The sequence below is a fragment of the Calonectris borealis genome, chromosome 4 (assembly GCF_964195595.1).
Source record: "Calonectris borealis chromosome 4, bCalBor7.hap1.2, whole genome shotgun sequence".
NCBI lineage: Eukaryota > Metazoa > Chordata > Aves > Procellariiformes > Procellariidae > Calonectris > Calonectris borealis.
Genome location: NC_134315.1, coordinates 10,714,038 through 10,736,882, shown reverse-complemented (window position 1 = coordinate 10,736,882; position 22,845 = coordinate 10,714,038). Strand labels below are relative to the sequence as shown.

General features: G+C 36.9%; 1 protein-coding gene across 5 annotated transcripts in view; it reads right to left on the bottom strand.

The window, feature by feature from the left end:
• Positions 1–22,809, bottom strand: part of GRK4 (G protein-coupled receptor kinase 4) — a 45,628-nt gene extending 22,819 nt beyond the window's left edge. For 3 of the 5 annotated variants that reach the window (XR_012673444.1, XM_075148626.1, XM_075148627.1), the window contains exons 1-8: positions 22,504–22,808; positions 11,825–11,911; positions 11,046–11,158; positions 6,500–6,577; positions 5,206–5,306; positions 3,758–3,850; positions 2,337–2,400; positions 1,431–1,571 (exon numbers count right to left, since the gene is read on the bottom strand). Coding sequence is in view for 4 of the 5 variants with exons in the window: in XM_075148626.1 (XP_075004727.1) it covers positions 1,431–1,571; positions 2,337–2,400; positions 3,758–3,850; positions 5,206–5,306; positions 6,500–6,577; positions 11,046–11,158; positions 11,825–11,911; positions 22,504–22,555 (729 nt within the window). In the remaining variant the exon portion in view is untranslated. Of the gene's footprint in view, positions 1–1,430; positions 1,572–2,336; positions 2,401–3,757; positions 3,851–5,205; positions 5,307–6,499; positions 6,578–11,045; positions 11,159–11,824; positions 11,912–22,503 lie in introns of those variants that run through there. The other 2 variants (XM_075148625.1, XM_075148628.1) reach the window with 2 other exon arrangements.
• Between the last annotated feature and the right edge of the window lie 36 nt (positions 22,810–22,845).

Here is a 22,845-nt window from a genome sequence, read left to right as displayed (position 1 = left end):
AGAAGTTTCACTCTTATCTCACATATCTCTACAACTAGTAATTTCTGGATCAATTCAGGTAATTTCTGGATTCAATTTCAATTCAAGCCCATGAGTCTTGTGAGAAAATAACATTAGCATATTTATACAAAAACATTACTTATAATAATTTAAAATACATTAACTATCTCGCCAGCAGGTTCTTAATTTTTCTTTTAGCTGGCAGTATTCTACAGGGTTTTTTTAATACATAAAGCTTATCAGAAAATAATACATACATATTTTATACATATGTATTTTATACATATATATATATTTGTTTACAAATAAATTTCACTACCCTCTAACACAGGTACTTTAAAATCCTCTCTGAACAGCAATACAAAATTTATCAGTAAATGGATTTAAAAACAAAGCAAAATGCATTTAAAATTGACATTTAAATGACAAAAATTCAATGAAAAAATAAAGGTTACCTGGGGGAAAGTTTACCTGGTATATCTTTGATCATTCTAAGTTATTTCACTGCTTAGTAATTAGAGCTACTAACAGAGCATAATTTACATGATAGTATCAGGTTAAAGTATTAAGACGTTAATCCTATGGAATTTCTATTTAAAAGTTATGTTAATTGTTTCACATCCAAGATACCTTTTTAAGCCTTAATACACAGCAAAGCAATATAACTAACCTGAATCAATATACTAGTCAAATTTCATGTTCATCTTGAAATGTATAACCAATAGAGTAACGAATGCTATGAAAATACCTAAGGATATAAAAACTCTACGATTGAAAGTCACAGAAATGCAGGATATGCAACTTCTAATGGCAATTAAATGGCAGACTCTCATGAAATCACCCCTTTGTAAGTGCATTTATGAATGACCTCCAAAAATGAAATTAGAAATCAGCATTTGTTATACGAAAATAGGTGTATGGGAGGGAAGAAGGAGGTAAGAGAAGAAAACAGAAAGCAATGCATTGGAAGAAGAGACAGAGAAGAGAGAGAAAGAAAAAATAGGATGGAATAAAGTATATGGAATATCCTCTTTATTAAACATAGGCAAACATACTCAGTCATAGGCTGCAGCAGAAATAGAATTTAAGTGATTATTCAAGTCTGAGTAATACAGGATAATCTATTCACCTTTAAACAGAGGACAAGGATTCGGTGGCATCAGCATGCTGAAACACAACCTAATGTTTTGGTTTTAAGTGAGAAAGCTGGCAGACTAAAACCAATTCAATATTGGATAAAAAAGCCCTCTGCACAGAACTACTCACAATCACACACAAAACATTATTATATCAATCATTTATCTCAGCAGTCATGCATTCTCTAAATCAATTAAAAAAATGTCTTTGCCCACAAGCTCCTGGAAGAGACTGAAATGAAGCAAACAAAGCAAGACAAACTTCTGAGAATAAAATCAGAAGTAGATACTTACTACAAATCTACTATTCACTTTTTCTAGAATTCTTTTTTCATTTAGAGCCATTGATTCTCCTTTCCTCTTCTTTATTCTCTTTTTTTCTAGCTTTTTACAAGCATACATTTTTCCTGTTGCCCGTACTTGACAGGCACACACCTAAAAAAGAAGGAAGGTGTATCAGAGATGCTAGGGGTTTTTTAGAATTTTTTATAAAGAAGATAAAATTTTATTTTCTTTTTTCACACTTTGAATGCTTTCAGAAAATGAAGGCCTGTAAGCATCAATACAGAGCTTTCACCCATGAAACAACTACGAAGGGTCACAAAAGCTGTTACAGAAGTAGAAAAAGTGATTTTACAGGAGCAAACCCATTTTTGTTGGGGTTGAATAGTTGAGTAAAACTGTGGATCTTGTGTTGGTGAAACACCTGACTGTAGTAACAGTATATGTCTAGGCAAGCAGGACAGAGGACAAACATCCACGCCGTAATCAAGTGGGAGAAAGATAATGATAATTTGGTAACCCTTCTTCCCCTTCAATATAGGGCTCTGGTTAAAGCATGTAGGGGGAAAAAAACCCAATGAATTATAAACAGAATTAATAAAATCTATAGATTTTCCTATCAGGTTCATGAATATTCTACATAATTGTTAAGTAGAAACTACATTCTCATTGCCAAATGGAATTTCTAAACAGAAGCAACTCTTGTAGTCAGTGAAAGTTTTCTGCAACTTTGTGCATGACCTACAATACTGAAACTAACACATTAAAAGAGAATGGTTTTGATTGACGACAATTTGCCAGGTGATGTGTCAAATGTAGATTGTTAGAGTCAAGAGTTAAAAAACTGCTCCTCCTCTGTATTAACCTTTTTTTTTAATTCTCAAGGATTGCCTTGCAGAAAGATACTTCTGTACTTACCTCTCCAAATCCACCTTTGCCTAGTACTCGGTAATGCCTAAATGTGTGTTTGGTTACTGGTTGCCTGATAAACAGAAAGAAACAATTACTGCAACAGGAATTACAAGAGTTAGTAATCCCCTCCCTACCCCAGAAAATGAAGGTCTGTCTGCATTTTCTCCTTCCTGTTCTGTGACATCTTACTGAACAACGGTTGCCTTGACCTCATGAGGACAGTATTGTAATAAGCTGAATTTCAAATGAAAGGGGTGCGCTGACTAGAAACATTGGCTCCCTCATGTGGTCATCAGACATTCACAATAGCAGGAAGAAAAGCTGATCAATTAGGGCCTGTGCTGTTCATGGTTAGAGCCTTATCTGTTCTCATCAACAGTCATTTTATCCCCTCCAGTTGTCTCCCTTAGCTGCAGTAGGCTGACATGTAGGCTGCGTTTCAGTGAGATCACACTTACAATACAGCATTTAAAAGGTAAACCATTTCTGATTTTGCTTTGCTGTTTCAAAAAAGAAAGAGTTCAAGAGCCCAATTGTTAAGATATTGATGTAGTGGAAGAGGAACAGATAACTGGAGGCAGTAAAGGTGTCAGCAATTCTATGCTAAACATGTATCAGAGCAGGGCTATTTCATGGTGGTGAGCTGGGTTTTTTTTGTTTTGTTTTAAAAGAGCATTCATTGTTAATGCAGCTTTGTTCTCAGGAAAACAAATGGAGGTTCATTTGGTAGAGAATTTGGTTTAATTGAGTAACTTCCCTAGTTCTCTTCCTGGCTTTTGCTACTAATTCAGTCAAACAAGGACACTGGATAATTGGAATTTGCCATAAAATTAATGCCCAGACACCTTAATGTTTGAGTATGTCATCATGATACCCAGCAGTGCTGAATTAGAATCAATTTGTACCAATTTCAGCCTTCTGAAAAAGTTTGGACACTCATTTAGTATTGATTTAAAAGCCCAAACTAGATTCTGACATATACAAATCTCATTGACTTGTAATTGCTAGATCTGTATCTGTACCACCCTGAAAAACTGATTAGTTACTCAATCACCCAGTGGGTTATAAAACTAGATTAATCTGCTTATTAACCACTAATTAGACCAAGTTTGAAACTGAAGGATGATAGCATTTCCAAGAAAGATTGTTTCCCACTGCACACTTGACAGCCAAACATATATCCACATGATAATAAATTTGCATTTACCTAATACAAATTTACCACTTAAAGACTCCTGGACAGATACTTCTGTTGGAGCATTAGCTGTCTTGCTGTCCCATCAACATCATCCTTTACATCTTCCAGATCATAATTTCTTAGACAGGCAGTGTCATTTATTAGGGCTCTATAGCATTTCTAGCATAACAAGAAGAATTGGCCACAAAGCAAAGCAAAATTATAATGCAAACATTATAAATAAACTTACTTTTCCAGCCATTTCCACTGTAAAAAACGGGAAAAATACACACTCTCTTGGTAAGCTTCAAAAGGTCTTCTGCTTAGGTATTCATGGACAATTCTAGCAACAGGAAAATAAAATCAGTCTTATACTGAAAAAACTGATGAAGCAGGAGGTGCTATCAATTTATTAAAATATACTTAAACATATCAGTGAAGCTGTAGGCAGAAAAACATTGTCACTGTGCTCTTGGTTTTAACCTAGATGTCTCACAAAGTGAGTGCCTGTCACAGAAAACTGTTCGTGTCAAAACACTAGTGAATGCCAAACTACGGTTACTTACAGTAACTAGGAAGTTTGACCTCTGCATTCTCATTAAGTGTCTTCAAGCCCACCTAAAACATCAGCCTCTCAGCAACTATGCAATACATGTATGACCCCACGAATATGGCCTCTGAAAGATATTTACAGGAAAGTATCTACAAGTTTTCATACATTCTTTGGAGACTGGTAAGTAAAATTTTATTCTAGGATTTCAAATTGAAATACTAAATGCCATATCCAGACCTGAACACCAGGTACCTTATCATTCCCCTTAAATTAAACACCAAGGTGGGGAGAGAGGAAGGAAAACAAGTCAGATATTTATTCAGATTTTTATTGGACAGAGGAAAGGGGATGACCTACATGACAGATCCTCCATTTGAGACATGTTTTACTAGGTGTTCTCACACATCCCTTTCAATCTTATAATCTCAGGTTGTTATAAAGTATGCTTATTTTTGTTGCCAGGGAGATGACCCAAGCAGTGACAAAACGTGTTGTAATCCTTCAGACATGATCAAGCATGCCTTGAAGAACCAGTAATATTAGAAACATAAAGGCTTTAGAAAGACATGCAACACTGGTAAACATGTGCTGTCCCTCCAAGAAAAGCCTTCCCTGCTGCTGCTGTGTGAAATATCACTTCATGACTTCAGAACAAAACCAAGTCGCATTTGTTTGTGTTAACTATCACAATCGATCCTCTAAATAACCATCTTAATGGAACATAACTGTTGGCCTCAGTTCAAACTGTTTTCAAGAACCATAAATTGTATAACATTGTTCAGAAACCTTTCAGGCTCCAGTTTATAACTTCATATTTTTCTAAGTACCTTCATCATGGAAGAGAAGTCACTGTAAAGGTAAGAATATAATAAAGAGAAATACTATTCTAACTTAAAGAATACTTGGTAGCAGATAATAGTGTGATTTTATGGAAAAATAGCATTAAAGAAAAAGCTCTGCAAAAGTCAGACATCTACATCACATCTGAAGGAAACCTAGTCCTTTAATAAATGTGTTCCAAATTTCTTACCTATGGTCAGTGACCAAATACTCTTGGGTGTAATAACTTCACCTTTCATTTCTCTCAGAAACACACGCATTTCTCTTGTGATACCCCAACTTAGCACTATGCATTTTTAACTTACCTAGTACAGTCCATAAAAAGATCCTTAGAAGGGTTCTTTTCCAGTCTTGCTTTACATTCATTTACTGTTTCCTGAGGTATTTCTGGCAAATGTGCTGCAGACTTTACGCAATTAAAAAAAAAAAGGCAACAATGAAAGCAATTTTGTAAATCAATAGAACGAGTAAAAGTTCTGTATTCAAAGTGAAATGAAATCTGCTAATACAGGAAAAGGAAAGGAATGGTTTGGCTAAAGAGAAATCCAAGAAAGTCATATTCAGGCAAAATTTTTATTTGTTTCCTATTACAGAAAAATGCATTGAAAGCTATTACAGTTATTTACTATTTCAGTATCTGGGGAAACAAACTTGGCAATAAGCCAAATTTCTTTTTCTTTCTATAAGTCTACCACCACAAAAGCAAGTTATCTGTTTGGTTTGACAGGACGGAAGGAAGGGGAAAGAAACACACACACAATTTGGGAAACTATTTCAAACCAGCCCAAAGAAACCTTTTTTTTTTTTTTTACAGAAAGTGCATGGACTACTTATGGTAGTCCCAAAGAAACTATGAGAAGAGATGTGGCAAACTTGGAGTCTATCTGCTTTTAAGGCATCTGCAAGACTTTCATTTGGAGTAAAGCCTTCTCAAGATGATCAAAGTAAGAGAAGCAGAAGGAGCATCTATTCATAGAAAGCAAATGTCTAATTACATATCCACAGAAAAGCCTCTATCACATACCAAAGAACAGACTCTTAAAAATCAATCGGTGAGATCTAATATATGCAAAAGATCTGCTATTAATGATCTCCATGCAAAATACAGAGAAACAGAATGCTCTAGAATAAAACAAAACAGCATTTCACTTTGTGAAAACCTGCAGCAATTCTGAAAATTTACAGCAAACCAACGAAGGCCACACAGGAGTCTGAAAGAAGCCTGAGAATTTCAAGAATTCCTCATTCTCATGTCTTCAGACTACAAAACTCTGAGTTAATTTGTTGGTAAGTTTTCTTTAGATGCTAAATGAGTTTGTTTAAAAATATGTCTTTACTTGAGACCAGTATTTTAATTAGAAAACATAGGAGAATACATCGTAATGGTAGTAGTCTTAAAAGCAGAGATCAGTCAAGGTTTCTGCTCAAGCTGGTAAGAGTTTCACAATTTTAGAAGGCAGTATACCTTTCAAAAAGACAAAAACGGGACTAATGAAGTTTGAAAGTCAATTTACTAAAAACAATGCAACCACTTAGATCTCTATTTATCTGACATGTACAAAACACTTGAGACAATATTTTGCAATATAATATATTTACCCCATTAGTGAAGTACGTCTCTAAAACTTTCAGGCCACAGTCTATACGCTTTTCATCCGAAGATACCTCATATTCTGCCTAGGGGAATGGAATTGAAAATTAAATTATGTTCAGAGCTATTTGGCACTACAGTCTTTTACATGATGCTAGGTAAATTTTATCATGAATAACACAATGCTCCTAACATAAAAGGAACTGAAGGCTTTCATTTAAAATCTATTTAAAGATTTTTAGGCTACATAGTGAAACATGTATGAACAGTCTTCAGGAAAAAAGCACATGGAATTTAACTTTTGGAAAACATACAAAACCTAAGAATTAGTCTAAATGCAATTACAGAAACTGCATCCTAAGGCTTAAATTAGATCAATTACAATGAAATAGTATTTATGTAGTATTGTAGGACAGAATGATCCAGATGGGAAATAATTAAATAAGAGTACAATAATCAGCTTTTTCTTCACTGTATTTTTTTTTTTCCTTCATGTATTTTTCTTTACTACAGTCTTGGGTAAAACCAGGATAAAACTACTACTTTCTACAAGGTGATGTTAACTGGAAATAAGTGAGATTTAAACCAAATCCTTCTTCATTCTTTGAGAAAATAAAACTGAGTAGATACAAAATTTAGTGAAGTTTTTGACTTAGTAATATATGGTACTGTGATGTAGAAAAAGACGATTGTGCAATACAGTGCGTACTGCAGGTAAACAACTGGCAGCTTAATAGAGCTCCAGAAGTAGCTACTTCTGAGGAAAAAAAAAAACCAAACCATCAGACAGATACTGGTATTGAAAAACTCAAGGACTACTTAGTATTAATAATTTTAAGGAATAATCTAGAAGCAGACATCAGAAGTTACAACATTTAAAGATAACACAGAATCTGGGGAAAGATGAATTAGGAAAGAGCAATCTCAAACAGCAACCTGTATTAGCTTCGTAAGCTGGGCCAACTCAGTCAAAGCTTATTTCATATCTCAGAATGTAAATGCATGCACCTAGGAACAAAGAATATATGGCAGACCTCCAGAATGGAGGACTGTATCATACAAAACAATAGTTTGGCATATTGAGACAACAATCATTAAGAACCTCATAGGAAGTTCCAAGTGATTGATCTAATTGGAACAGAAGTTATGTATCTTTATAAAGAAAGCTAGAACACTGGAAAATGACAGTTCAAGAACCAAACACAATACACAATACTGGAAATAACAGAATCCCTGAACTCCAGTTCTGCAATCAATTGCAACTAATCCACACTGACTCACTACTAAGTCATCAACATCTTTTTCTGCTGAGACATTATGGTATCAGCCACTTCAGCACAGTACTCAAATCCATAAACAATTGCAAGCCATTGTTTTTGCTACTTTAATTCCACAACAATCAGTCTAATGGTAAGGAATTCTTCTGCAACTACCAAACAACCTGAGCAGGTCAGAAAAGTTAATCAACCACAGCACTGCACTTAACACCTTTAACATTTTCAGTTATGCCAAAGTAGTCACTAATTTAATACAGTTAGGCATACTGTTTTAAGCAGATACTGTAATTTAAAAGGACGTTTAAGAGACAGCCCTGTCAACTAATTTCTGTTACTCACAGAGCTTAAGAGGGAAGTTTGAGCTGTCACCTATTCTTTTTCATGCTTGGGTAACCTTGTCCCCAGCTAGTGAAATGAGTCACTAGATGATTGGATAACTGTAATTCCTCACTTTAATTTCTGTCACTTTTATTCAATTATTTCACAACTCTTCTTTCTGTAAAGCCAAGCTGACTCCAGACTTTAAGCTCACACCTTTTCAAGAGTTAAAGCTTACCAGTCTCAGTACTCAGTACAGGTAGACAACATAGCATTGTACTACCTTGATTTTGCCATTTTGGCCTCCTGAAATAATCATGCTGCTGAAATCACATTGCTCCATATAAGAGAGTAAGAAAACTCTTTTAATTAAGATGCAAGGCTCTTAAGACTATGGCATTTTATGCCAGAAAGTTTATTTTCAGAAAGATTAAGCCTAAAGTTTATTTAAAATTAAAAAAAAATTAAAATTGGAAAAACATGTGATAAAAACCCCAAACCTTAGCCTTTCCCTTCACATTACTGCCTTACAAACAAAACCAACAAAACACCCCTCAGCCCCACGTCCCCACCCCAAAAAAAGCTTGAACAAGCTTGCTGAAGTCCAGTCCTGAAAAGGGAACCAGGCTAACTCAGGAACCATCTGTAAGAGATACTAGGTATTTTATCTCACTTCCTTGATCAAGACAGCATGCTAGCTTTCAGATCATGAAAGTCACCGATTAGAAATTATCTTAGTTCTTAAGAGACTTCTGTTTCAGTGATTCCCAAGCATACTTCTTCACCACGATTTTTCAAATGGAAGTTAAAAAATAATAATAATAAAAAAAAAGTAAATTGTGAAATCATCCCTTACATCAGATTATTTCAACTATGACAGTCTTTGTTAATTCACAGAAGTGTTGCAATCCACACAACATTATAAGTTGCATATTTCAAAACAATTCAAAGTTTTCACTTAGTGTAAAACACAGTTACTTCTTGGAGACAATTTCACCTGAAAAATGACATCTGTAGAGCAAAGACAAGCCTGCCTTACAGTCATGCCTGAGATTTTTTTCTCCTTTGTGCTGCCTAAGATTCTGCTACTCCTTATCTAAGCTTTTAAGGATTAAAAATGTGTACACAAGTTGTAACCATTAAGGGTACATCCACAGTTGTCAGTGGTTTCCCCTTGGTGTGATGCTCATTAAAGGCTCTGGTTTACATTCAATTCAAGATACTTAGCTCCACTGTTCTGGATTTTCATTCAATCCATTCTATGTCTTGAAACGCACCTGGGGAGTAAGCCTAATTGCACAAATATTGCTTGACAAATATAAGGCAATTCTATTTATTTGACACTAAAGTTCCTTTTTAGCAGATCAAGTGCTTCAGTTTATACTTCCATAGCGGGAAGGAAGATACGGTGGAGTGGGGGCACAGCAGTAATCCCACATACTTCCTTATATCCTGCACCTCTCAGAGCCATCTTGCGTTCTGAGACTGTATTTTGGGACGCATGTAAGCAACAGCATAATTTGACCATCTTCTTTGGTCATTTGTTCCCTGAATATAAGAACAAAAACGGGTGGGATGAGGAAAACTGTTCTTTTGGCAGCAATCTCAGTTTAAGACTATATCTTACTGTGCTTGGATTAACTATGAGGGACAAAGAATAAAAAGCTCTGAGCTATTATTCTCTCCTCTTAAGCACTGTTTTGTGCCTGCTTACTCTTCTCATTACTTTCCCGCTCCTCATGAGGGTTTTGTCTGAGGATTTTTTACAAAACATGGCTGCGGGCACACTTCCTTCCTCCCCTCATTCTTTAGTGTTAGATACCAAGATGCAAATGTATCAAGAAAAAACTTCCTTTTCCCTTGGTTTCTGAAATCTGGTTTCTCTCCTTCCATAGATGGTTCCCTAAATTTCCATCTCCATTGTATTTTTTTTAATTAGCACATTCTGTCTAGCCTAGGGCTTCCATGCAAGTTGCAACACTTTCAAGCCTATGTTTACAACATTTTCAAGTCTGAGCATCATAAGTAATATTCATTGTACACACATCCTTTTAGGCTCAAGGCGGCAAGCAGCATGTCTTTCTAAAATTATTTCTCTCATCCCCATCATGCCCATTTTTGTAGCTCTGACCATACCAAGAAGGCAGACATTTTATAGTACATATTAAATATCTTCCTTTAAGTAACAGAGCCAGAGTTCTTTGACATTCATCAAAAGTTACAGCTTTAGAGTTGGTAAAGAGTAAATCTCACCATATTTTCATGTATGTAGCATTAGTGCACAGATGTGTTCAGAGAAAATTAGTATTTTATAAAATTGTTGTGTGTTAACCCTGGTAGGCAGCTGAACCCCACATAGCTGCTCACTCACTCCCCCCAATGATAATCAGAAGGGTAGAAGCGAGAAAACTTGAGGGTTGAGATAAAGACAGATTAATAGATAAAGCAATGCTGCACGCACAAGCAAGGCAAAATAAGGAATTCATTTGCTTATTCCCATCGGCAGGCAGATGTTTAGCCATTTCCAGGAAAGCAGGGCTTCATCGTGTGTAACGGCTACTTGGGAGGACAAACACCATAACTCTAACTTCCCCCCTTCCTCCTTCTTTCCCCCAGCTTTTATTGCTGAGCACGGCGTCATATGGTATGGGATATCCCTTTGGTCAGCTGGGGTCAGCTGTCCCAGCTGTGTCCCCTCCCAACTTCTTGTGCACCCCCAGCCTACTCGCTGGTGGGGCAGCATGAGAAACATAGAAGGCCTTGATGCTGTGTAATCGCTGTTCAGCAATAACTAAAACATCGTTGTTATCAACACTGTTTTGGTCAAAAATCCAAAACATAGCACATGAGCTATAATGAAGAAAATTAACTCTATCCCAGCCAAAACCAGTACAAAAATCAAACAAAAATGTATAAGCTATTGCATACTGATATCCATCTCCAATTTCTCACTGCTTACCACTGCATCCAGAAATTCAATGCATCTTTTCAAGTCTGGTCTGGAATCACAGAACTGTCTGAAGAGAAGTCTTCCTATCGGCTGTTTGTCACAAAGCTGGTTATAGTCTCTTTCTGAGAAAGAAATAATAAGTAAATATCTTTGTTTATTTTTATTTTTGTCATAGCATGGTCCTTACTCCCTTTTGAGAATAGGTCAGAAAAACATCACTAAAACATGAAGACTTTACATTAACGTATTTAGCAAAGACATAAAAAACATGCAATGATCCCAAAGAATAGTGAAACACTCACTTCCAGCCACATTTGTCTCTTATAGACTATAACATTTATTAAAAACGCATTGAATGATATGGTTAAGTTTCATTTAGGTTGCAGGGTGGAAAGCAACAATACTGTGAAATAGCAAACAAGATTGTTTGGCAAGAAGGAATACAAGATAGTAACAGAAAAGGTTAAAAAATTATTACAAGACATTAAGAAAAAAGGTGAAATATATTACCACGTCATTCAAATTACAATAGGATTCCTTTTTCTAATTCATGGCTTTGTAAATTTATCCTCTAGGAGCAGTTTCCTTTAACAAACAAGGAGCTGTGATACAGCTTTTATCTTCTCATAAATTTATCTTCTCATAAATTCTCCATCACATTAAAAGTCTAATAGCTTTTTTTGCTAATTAGCATTCAGAAGCAAGACAGAATCCTTTCAGTTAACACCACCAAACTCTTATCCTTCCTTCTCAAAAAAATCAGACAGACCATTCTACAGGACACCTACCGATTGAGCATCTAATACCTTCACAGTGACTAACAGGTGGCAACTTCAGCATCTCTTTCCATTTTTTACTACGCCCACTCCGTTTGCCTAGAAGAAAAATATGCAATGTAAAACACAATACTGTGTCAGAATAAAATTAAACATAACATTAACAGCATAAAATTAGGTCACTTCTGCATAGATCTGTCAGACCGCTTTTCATGGCTAGGAAGAAATCCATCTACAAGGATATCCAAACCCGTAATAAACTTGATATAGAAGAACTTTTATATGAAACACTAACAAATGCAGAAAGTCTTTTGCAAGACAAATATTTTGCATTTTGGCTGTGCATACAGAATATCTCTGCAGAGACAAGGCAAATATCTAGGTATGCTGAAAATTACAAACAAAACTGAAACATCAAAGACAAACTAAAAAAATTTGAGAATTATCTCTCAATCATGGTGAAGAATGGAAGACGTTAAAGCTGCGTAACAAAATACATAGAACAAAGTTCTTAAACACATCTTTGGACAATCAAGTTGTACATAAATATTCTCTTTCTTTTTTTAAGGGCAGTAACAGTAGTAAGAGTAGACTCCACTAATAAATGAGTGGGCATTGCTCAAATACACACCATTTATCCTAGACTATAGCAGGATACAGGATATCAGGAAGAACTTAGCTGTTGTAGAATTCAGATCTTTTCAATGCATCAGATTTCACAGCACTAGTATTAAACTGATTTTAAAAAACTACTACAGTATTTTCCCCATTGTTTCTCAAAAAATACATCTGTGCTCCATTTTCTATGTTAAATTGGAATTTTTGGCCATTACTTTGACCTGAAGAAGCCAATTCCATTTAGAGAAGATATACATACTTATCAAAAAAGCAAAGAGATAGATACAGGAACACACACACACACACACACACACACACACACATATATATAAAAAAAATATTGCAAAACATTTCAGCGGAAAAGTAATTTTTGTGCTGCAAAATATTTTAAAAGAAGATTTTACTAAGTGATATGGCCAGATGTGTTTCCACATGACAGAACAGTAGCAAAACTGCACAGAAACTTTCTAACTGTACCAAAGCAGTATGTACCGTTAACCACAATGGGAGAGAAAGGAAGGGAGTTACCCTATGTAACCCGAATAGAAACCAAGCAGCAAACAGTACTCAACTCTTTCAGAATGAAAGTGTTAGGGAGAAAGGAACTAACATCTTCAGAATAATAAAATATGTATTAAAAAAAAAACATCTTCACTCAAAAATACAGCTTCTTGAACAGTTCCGCCATTGAAGTCAGAGCAGTTCCAGCTTAGTGTACCTTAGCCCATATCAAATTTACATTATCTTTGCTAACAGGAACATTGACACCTCACTGTGCTGCTGCAACAAAACATTCTCAACTCCAGTATCACTAGAAAAGTAAACAAATACGGAATACAAAACCTTAAAAAGCTGGCTTGCAGAGATTCTTGGAACTGATACCTACTCTCTAAAAAAACCTTCTTCTGCACTTTATTTCCTAATGTTCATTCCTAATGTCATTTGCCTTCCAAAATATTTTAGAACACAAATATATCAAATCTACTTCCCCCCCTCATACTTCATGCAGTACCAGAACTAATCATGAAGCTGTAACTACCAGCACCATTAAAACAAACTCCCACTATTTTAACAAATTATTTTTTATGTTAAAAAGAAGTTGAGTATATGCTTGAAGAAAATCAAACCACACAGAGCAAAGAGATGCATTTCTAACAGAACTGAACAGAAACAAAATCAAGGAATACTATCATAGATAGCCTGTACATATATATTGAATAGAAAAGGACTGGGTATAGATTATTATGTGATCATGAAAAACAATGGACAGAAGCATCAACCTAATTTTTAACCATGCAACCATGAAAAGCTGCAAGGTCCACAGAAGCTAAATTTCTTCTGTTAGAAACTGCTCAGAAAGATTCATTTGTGCATGACACAGTACAATCAGTACTGACCAAGAATGATAAACTGACCCAAATTCATACTGCAATGCTGTTTGGAAAAAGTAAAACTGAACTGTGATATACACCAAGTATATAATCTTCTGAAGCACAGTTAAAGAAAAAAGAACAAACCCAAAAAAACCCAAACAAAAAAAAAAAAGAGAATCACTGGTGCATTATACTTCAAGTCCAACACAAAAAAGTCTGCTGTATTTTGCCAGTTACTTACGATGTGACCATTATGAACTTCACTTTACAAAAAGAGACCACATGCTAGAATGCAATTGAATACACCATCCTATAGAAGTCAATAAAGACTACATATGATTTATTAATGGTACACAAGAATCAAGTGCTTAGGACTATCAACTAAATCAACATGCTCTCTCTTTTCTCTGAACTGATTGTTCTTACATTTACAGCAAATGCACAAAAAAAAGTCTGTATGTCCCAATAATGTAAAGAGAATGCATGACCTACATCATTTACAGATAAATTAGCCATTTCTGGTAAAAGTTATGGGAGGACACCAATTTGTTTGTCATATTATTCCCTAATTGCAAAATCCTTTTCCATTTCTGAGGCAGTTTAAAAGAAGTATCAAATCAAATTATAATAGTTGTGGTTTGTAAGTGTCTTAATATTGATTTCAGAGCTTCTATTCTGGATCTCATTCTAAAATACTTCAGATAAAATTCTTCCAGAAAGACCAACAGTTTACTTTCCAACACAGCAGCAACAAAGCCATTAGGTTAATCTGCTTTATGGTTGACCTATGTGGTTCAGATGAATTACCACTTTTGGCTCTTTCAGATGTAATTGCTGGCTAGAACAATGTCCAACTTGAAGCAACTCATCTTTTACAAAGAGAAGGGTGGATGCAGCAATACACCATTACAGTGAGGAAACACTGCAATTACATTTTCACGTACATGAGAACCTTACCTTCTTCTCCTCCCCAAATTACTTCTTAGAGTTTGAATTTCAGCATTTACCTCTTTACATGTTTTCGCTTCTTAAGAAGATATGTACTAAATTCAGTTAGATCATTGCATTAGAATACGGTATGGGAAAGACGTTTAGATGTTTTCATTTTCAACTTTTTTTTTTAAGCTTCAGAGAAACATTTGAAAAACTTACGTAAGGCAAGGTGGTTGGCTTATTCATCAGTAAAAACACAACTAGTTGCAAAAAAAGAAACTCTTGTGGCAAAACAAAGCAATCTGGTGCAGAAACAGTTTTAGGCAAATAAGAATATTTTTCAAGTCATCAGATGGACTTCCCACAGACACAGTGATCTTCCTTACAGACAGGATCTGTAGTATGACTCTCATTTCACTGAGCACAATGTTCACTGAACATTATTAGTCAGTCTTCCTTGAGATAGAAAACTTTAATTCTGTCCTACGGAATGAAATTAGTGAGAAGCATTGCACTATCTTTGGCTAATAAATGTACACAGACTATATGTGGTAAGATTCAGTGGCTACTACACTGACACTGAGATTCTGCCATTGAGTTGTTCAAGGACCTCTGTGCTTCAGGTTTCCTGCCTGTAAAGGGCAAGCGAGGTATCTCTGTGGTTGAGAAGCTATGTAGCACTAGGGGTGCATGATTGCTACAACATAATTCTTGCAAAACTGATTCCACAAACCAGATTGTCAGATACCAGCTGAGAAATTCATACTAGACCACACCCAGATAACTCTGAAAGCATAAAACTGCAACAAGAAGACAACCTACAGCATGCCTTTAACTCTATCAATTGGTTCAATGAAAAATGCGAAAGAATTGATGCAGAAGCTCTACATTATCCACCCTGAGATGCATGAGAATAATTCGGGTACATACACTGTCTTATAATACATATTTCCCACAGCAGAGAAAGTTGCAGGCAAGTTTCCTAACAGATTTTAAACTCACATGAATTCAAATCTTCTCGTACTTACAGCCACATTTTCCTTCAAACCACTCACAATAAGGATTAAAACCTTTCACTGAAAACTCAAAACATTCCTGTTTAACTATGGCCTTATGCTACAAAGACATTTGTAAACACTGCCCACTAAGTAACAAATATTGATGGTATGCCCTTACTGTGCACGATCCACCTTCAAGACGCAAAACACTGCAGAACTGATACCTCAGGTCTTCAGATCAGAATGGTAACACTAAAGTATCACTAACTTCAGGCTAGGAGACAATTTCACACATACCATCACTTGAGGAAGGCTGTCATGCTTCTAGTTCCAGAGACAGCTCATACAGTACTGCTTTGTGGGGTCTCTGCAACCTTCTCCATTGCACAAATATATTTTTTGACATCTCAGTTCCTTGAAAAACAAGCCTGGTCACAGCTTAACAACTAGGTTTAACAGAGTGGCATCTTTTTTATACGGAGAAAGATTTTTTCCAGAAGTATGATACATATCATCTGGCTGGCTCTCGGCAAGTTTACCAGAATGACCTAGCTGAAAATTCAGTGCAGGGTAGGCACGTAACTCTTCAGTGTTATAAAGGCCAAGGCACTTCTGAACACAAACAGAAGCAAAATTGCAAGCAGTTCAATAAATAAACACATAAAAGATACCTATAGATTACAGATCGTTATGGCATTTTTAAGATAATATTCCTCACACTCCTGGATTCAAATGCCTAGAGTTGGACTTCAGCAAGGTAATGCTCGAGTCCTCTTGCTCATCTGACTGTTGGAGCAGTAACACTGGAAGCAGTTAAAAACCCCAGGTATCTACGTGAACATTTGTGCAGCCTGTTTATACGCACAATCATTTATTGTTCCCACAGCTATAACCACTTGAACAACTGGTTCTTCACATCGGCTTTATATACAATTCCAGTAATCATGTGCACATTTAAGAATGTTAGTGCATACATGCTGAACTTCTGCACCTCTTCAGAAATTAGGTATGAAAGTCTTGTATCAACTTAAGTAAATGTAACTAATCTGAACCAGAATGTATTAATCTAATCTTGCAGTCAAACAAGGTAACATCTGTGTATACATTTGACTTTGATATGTCTATAACAACAACTTCATGAATAGGGTTTACTAGAGAAAAAAAAAAAACCCACAGTAAGAAAACTCCAATTTTACAGACGACTCCTTGACAAACAAGGATTTTTTTATCATGATGGTACATCAAGACTGCAACAGATAGAAAAGAAGTAAAATTCCTTTAAGTAGATTGGGAGACCTCTAGTTATAATTGCCATGTTTGAAAAGCGGCAGTGTGTATCAATAACTAGACCTCTCGTGTTGTGTTTATTTAGTAAATGTAATTATTTAGATTCCAACATGCCCACATGCATTCTTCTTACAGTTCATTAAATAAAGGACAAAAAGGCAGACATTGTGCATAATTCTGTACAAACACAGGAAGACATGTTTCCTGCCACAATGAGTTTAGAGCAATTTAAAGCACAATGCAATAAGGGAGTGCAATAGAACATAGGAGGCAAATAAGGGAAGAACGGACAAAAATAACACCAACTGCAAAAACTCATGGAACTCTCACGTTAAAAATTCGTATTTGCTGCTGGTGAATGGACTTTCTGGGTATGAGCGTACCTTGGTTTCCCACTTGTCCATACTCCTTAAATAATTAAAGATTTTAGTTCAGTTTGATTGCTCAGATCACTGCAGTTTGGCTATCTCTTTAGAATTTTCTTCCTAGCTACAAATACACACATTATAGGATATCTGCCTATGTATCATCACCAATACCATACTGAATTATTACCCTATACTGCAAGCAAAAGTAGGATTTATTTCGCCTGCAGAATTATTCCAGTTGTTTTTAAACCTAGACAGATAAAACATACAATTTGAGTGGACTGCTTATTTTTTGTGAAGAGTGCTACACTAATACAATTTCAATTCTGAAACAACTATCTTTCAGGATTCGCTTAAGCCAAACTGCGGTCACACTCTGTTACTGAAAGGGTCCTGCTAGCTCCATCCTTGGGCTGCACCTAACAATTATCAAATCTGCAGGAGCTTGCTGATCCATCTGAAAACTAATTTTGGTAAAAAACCCCCAAACCCAAAACACCCAACAACATAGGAAAAAAAACCACCACAACAACCCACACACCAAAGATTAGTTCACAGATCCAACTGGAAACTGTCTTACCCATTCTGAAACCACAGGCTAGAACCAATACAACCAAAAGCTTGGGGGAAAATTTGCTTGAGGCATGATCTTAATATAGCCTAAACCAATCATGACATAGAGCATATTATATATCTAACGGCAGACCCAATTCTCATTCACAAACTGCTCCTCCCAGAGCAGTACAAATGAATTTTAAAGTGGATGCAAATGGACCAGGTATGTTTAAAATATACTCTTGGCATAGATACTCAATTGGAGTAAACTGCCATTGACTTCAAAGGAACTACAGATCTACCCTTTGGAGTATTTTTGGAAACTATTACTTTAGGCAATGAAGAAAAGGAGGGCTCCTAAGCAGTTTAAAACATACAGTGATTAATTTCTTTCCTTCAAAACATCACAGAGCACGTGTGGGATGCTGAAATGAATTTGGAGTTTACATATACTCAAAGGATTTATTGAGAGCGATTGAAATAACTACAAAAAACAGAAGATACAAATATAAATAAAGAAAAAAGTGAATATAAAATAAAAATATATTTTTGTGAACTTTCAGATTTTTTTTCAGAATAACCTAGTTTATATTTCTTATTTGTCCCCATTTATGGGATAAATTCTTCAATTCTTTCAAGAGATACTAATTTCAAAGGTATTTCTGCTAGGAGGAAATGAATGTGTTCATTTCTCTGCTCTGACTAGAAGTCATATTGCTGTACATTATTCTTTTAAACAAAAAAATCCCTATATGCGAAAATCTGAGTAAGGAGATCATGAAATTGCAAGCTTTTGCACCGTCTATCTCACAGTTCATACATCACTACCACTTAACAGTTACCTGTTTTTTTATCTCAGTTGCTGCACTACAGTGCTCATAAGATCAACTTTGAGTTCGCTTTATAATCTCTTGTTTTTCTACTGAGTCACTTGTGCTTGTTCCACCATAGGGTTCACCTTAAGAGGAAGTTTTCCGTTTTTCTTTCTCACATACAAATTTCCCTCAAAAAGTAATGTATGCACAAGAGAAAAGAGCTGGACTGGCACAGAAGGCCACTTACCCCAGGAAACTGGGACAGGGAATCCCAGAATACTTTGCACTACAGTTTTCACCTGGAGGCAAATCCCTCCATGGACAGGTTAGTTCTCAGCACGAGCAGGTCAACTGGAAAAGTGGACGAAGAAAGAAAAAACTCCCAATATAGCTCCTGACTCCTTATTCTTTCACCCATAAGCATACTTTGTGTTATCACAATATTTTCTAGTAGTAGGTACATACAAGAGACACATACTATGAGCCATCACTAACACCCACATGTGTGAAGAACTGGCATTTGATTATTTACAAAGTCACATTAAAATAAGATAAGGAATCCTCATAGCTTTCCTACTTCACATAAAGAAGTGTTGTAGTTGCTACAGAGATATTACAAGTCTTTACTGGAAAGAGACAGGCTTCTCTATTAAAATAATATGTTTTATGAAAAGGTTTGAGAAATCCTCTTAGAGAATAGCATCATAAGACAAAATTTAAAGTTTTGAGACTGGGGGTAAGCCGGGGTTTGATCTGGCCTGAAAAACGGGACTAGTAAACTCTTATAAACCAATGTTATCATCATGCAAATTGAATTAGAAGATTCATTACTCTAATCAAATAAATTAACAGTAAGACTATTAGTGAGAAGGTAGAAGGTAGGTAGTCTAGAAATAGACAGCAATACGACTTTGTTTTTATTCTGTAGGAGAAGAAAGTAGCAGTAAAAAAGATGCATTTTATCTAAGCACACTAGTTAGTTCCTGGCTACCTAATTAAATAGATCAAATTTATTTCCTACATATCAAATCAGATTTAATCATTAGACACACACCTAGCTGTTCAAGGTGTGCTAATTCTGCACACCTGCAAATGTAAAACCCAAATAATGTTTATATCCTAACAATGTTCACATCCAGAAGCATTAGAGTACCTAAAATTAGAGGAAAATGATGAGTACAAATCTGGGATCATAATTTTGACCAGTTAAAGTCTGTTTTATGTGCTGAGGTATGATTTGTTTAGACCTGGTGTTATTTATCAGGCATTTCTGAATTCTCATTAAGCCTCTGCCATACCCTTGCACCAGATGAGGACAAGTACACAATATCTTTAATTCAGTTTCTATATTTGCAAAATGAAGATGACATATCTCTAGGGTTAAAAGACTTCGTAAGATGCTTTCAAGACTACAAGCTTTTTCTACTCTTATCTTCATCATGAAGGAATCTCAAGTTAGACTGAGACTGACGCATGCAAGCCATAATTAAGCCTACATTGATTTCTTTCAACGTGCCACTGAAAACTATAAAATAAGAGCACAGTAGTTTACATCTTATTTCTTTCGCTTTTACAACTGAAATATTTATCCAGGTCAATACCTTCTCTTATCCAATCTTTAACACACTGAGGAATTGGAAAAAGGATTACTGATGTAGCTCAAGCCTATACATGAAAATAAGTTAAGCTGTTATTTTATACTAGCTTAGGATTTCGCCACCTTCTTACCGAGAAACAGTAATTCTGCACTTTTCCACGCTATCCCACCTCTCCATACAGTGAAATAATATGAATGTGGGAAGGAAAAGGTCAATTGAAAGTCTGCTCTTGTGTCCCAATTGTGAGGCCCTTTTAGCAAAGAAAGTATTTCAACAAAATATCTGCCTCTCATACTAACTTTGCAAATTCCATTCCCTTGGAGCCTACCGGGCACATAAGAATAGAGTTGGGACAGGGATTTTATGGAATGGTCCTGACAGATGGAGTAAACCAGACATTCCCAGACCAGCCAGAGCATGCAACAGACAGAAAGTACTTTCATTTCAAGCAGCGTTTTGAAAAATAGGATGTAAAAAGTACCCCGTGCACAGGAACTCAGACCTCAAAAGGTAAAAGACCTTCTACCAATTGATCAATGGAGTTTCAGAGTTTCAAAGCCAGAAATCACGTTTTTATGCATGCTTACACAAAAAAGTCCAGGCCAATTGAAGGTACAAAAGAGTAATAGCTTATTACCATTACTTTTATAAGTTTCACACCAGGTAGAACTCATCTTCTTTACATCAGCTGCTGTCACACTTTCATTTAGTTCATTAAAATATCTTGTTTGGTCAGTTCTACCACTATAATTTATTTTAAACATAGTGAAACCTTAACTAAAGAGGCAACCTGACATTAAGCAGCCACTTAAAAGCCTTTCCAGATTACCACTCCACTCTTTGCGGTGAGGGTTTGGGCACAGTAAAGTTTTGAGCCAGATTCCACTTTCCCTTCATTTCTCAGATCACTTCAATGCAAACTCCAAATTCAGGCAGCACCACCACAGACATGTTACCGTCAGTGAAACCAGCCAAAACATGTCCTCTAGTTTGAGGTGGTCTTTTCAGCTAAGATTGGGAAATGGCCCAAAATTGTGATCACTGTTCTGGTTTTTAAACCCCACTTCAAAGTCAAAAAGCTGATTTTCCTCTCTTGCTGCTTAAGGCAAATTTAACTGGATACACATATGGTGTAAGTGCCAAACCCATTTAGAGTTGAAGGAACTTGCAAAACATACAGGGGCAGATTCTGTTGTTCTTACTCACTTTAAACAGCTCCAGCTAAACTAATGGGACTTCTCAACACAATTAAGAAAAGGAGGATCCAATCCAAAAAGAATATGCACATTTCATAGTTGAAAAACATACTCGTACTGAGTACAGTGGTAACCTGGGGAGGCTTTCAAGTGGCCATTTAATGGACAGTTATATATATGAAAAAGCAGTAGGACAATCTTATTTCAGGACTTTTTTTACACAGCAACCACGTGCTAGACTAAATTTCATTATCCATCCAAAATGTTTGTTAGTTTGGGGAGACATCAAGTCAAGATGTTCTGGGGAATCAAACTGTAAGTACTAATCTAATGGAAAATAGCACACTTTAATATTAGGTTAATGCAAAATATTCAACTGCAAAATACAGGTAGCATTCACCAGCTATGTTTTTCACAGGCAGGAATTCCAGCAAGATAGAGTGCAAGGTTCTTCCAGAGAAGATTTATGTCACTTCGTCCTTTATATCCATATATATATATATTTATAAACAAACTGAGAACTACAGATTAACGATATTCTTAAAACATCCGGTAAAAACACCATTTGAATCAAGAGCCCGAAGGGGGAAGGAGGAAAGGGTTTTTTCAGAAGCAAGCTACAAGCCAGTAACTCCAAATTCATCCCGCGGCAGGAGCAGGGCAGGTGCCTCCGGGCACTGCCCGGGACTCACCGCCCGCCCCGGTGCGGCGGGGAGAGCTCCCGCCACCACCCGTGAAGGGGTCCGTCGCCCGGCCCGGACCCCCCTGCCCGGCAACCTCCCACCCTCCCCACCTCCATCACTTCCTCTCCCCCCTCCTCGCTGGCCCCTTTTCCCCTCACCTCAGACCCTTTTCCTCCCCCTCGGTACGTCCCCCGCCCGCCCCGCCTCGCCCTCTCGCTTCTCCTCCCCCCCCCCGCCTCCCCCGCCGCGTCGCCCCGCAGCTCTCACCCTCCCGGGCTTTCAGCAGCACCGTGTTGGCCACGATGTTCTCGATTTCCATGGTCGGGGGCTCCTTTCCCTCAGGGCAGCCGGAGTGGAGGCCGCCCCTACTGCCTCCTTCGCCCCCTCCTCCAGCCCCGCCACCGCCGCGACGCCAAGCCTCCGCTCATCCGGCCCCGCAGGACCTCAGCGCTGCGCTCGCTTCTTCCCCATCACCCGCTGCTCGCCCCGGCACCGGCCTCCCCCTCCCCGAGGGCGGAGGCAAGGAGCAGGCAACAACCGCCCGCCCCGACCATGACTCTACCGCCCGCCTCCGCCCGCCTCAGCCAGCTCCGCCTCTGCGCTCCTATG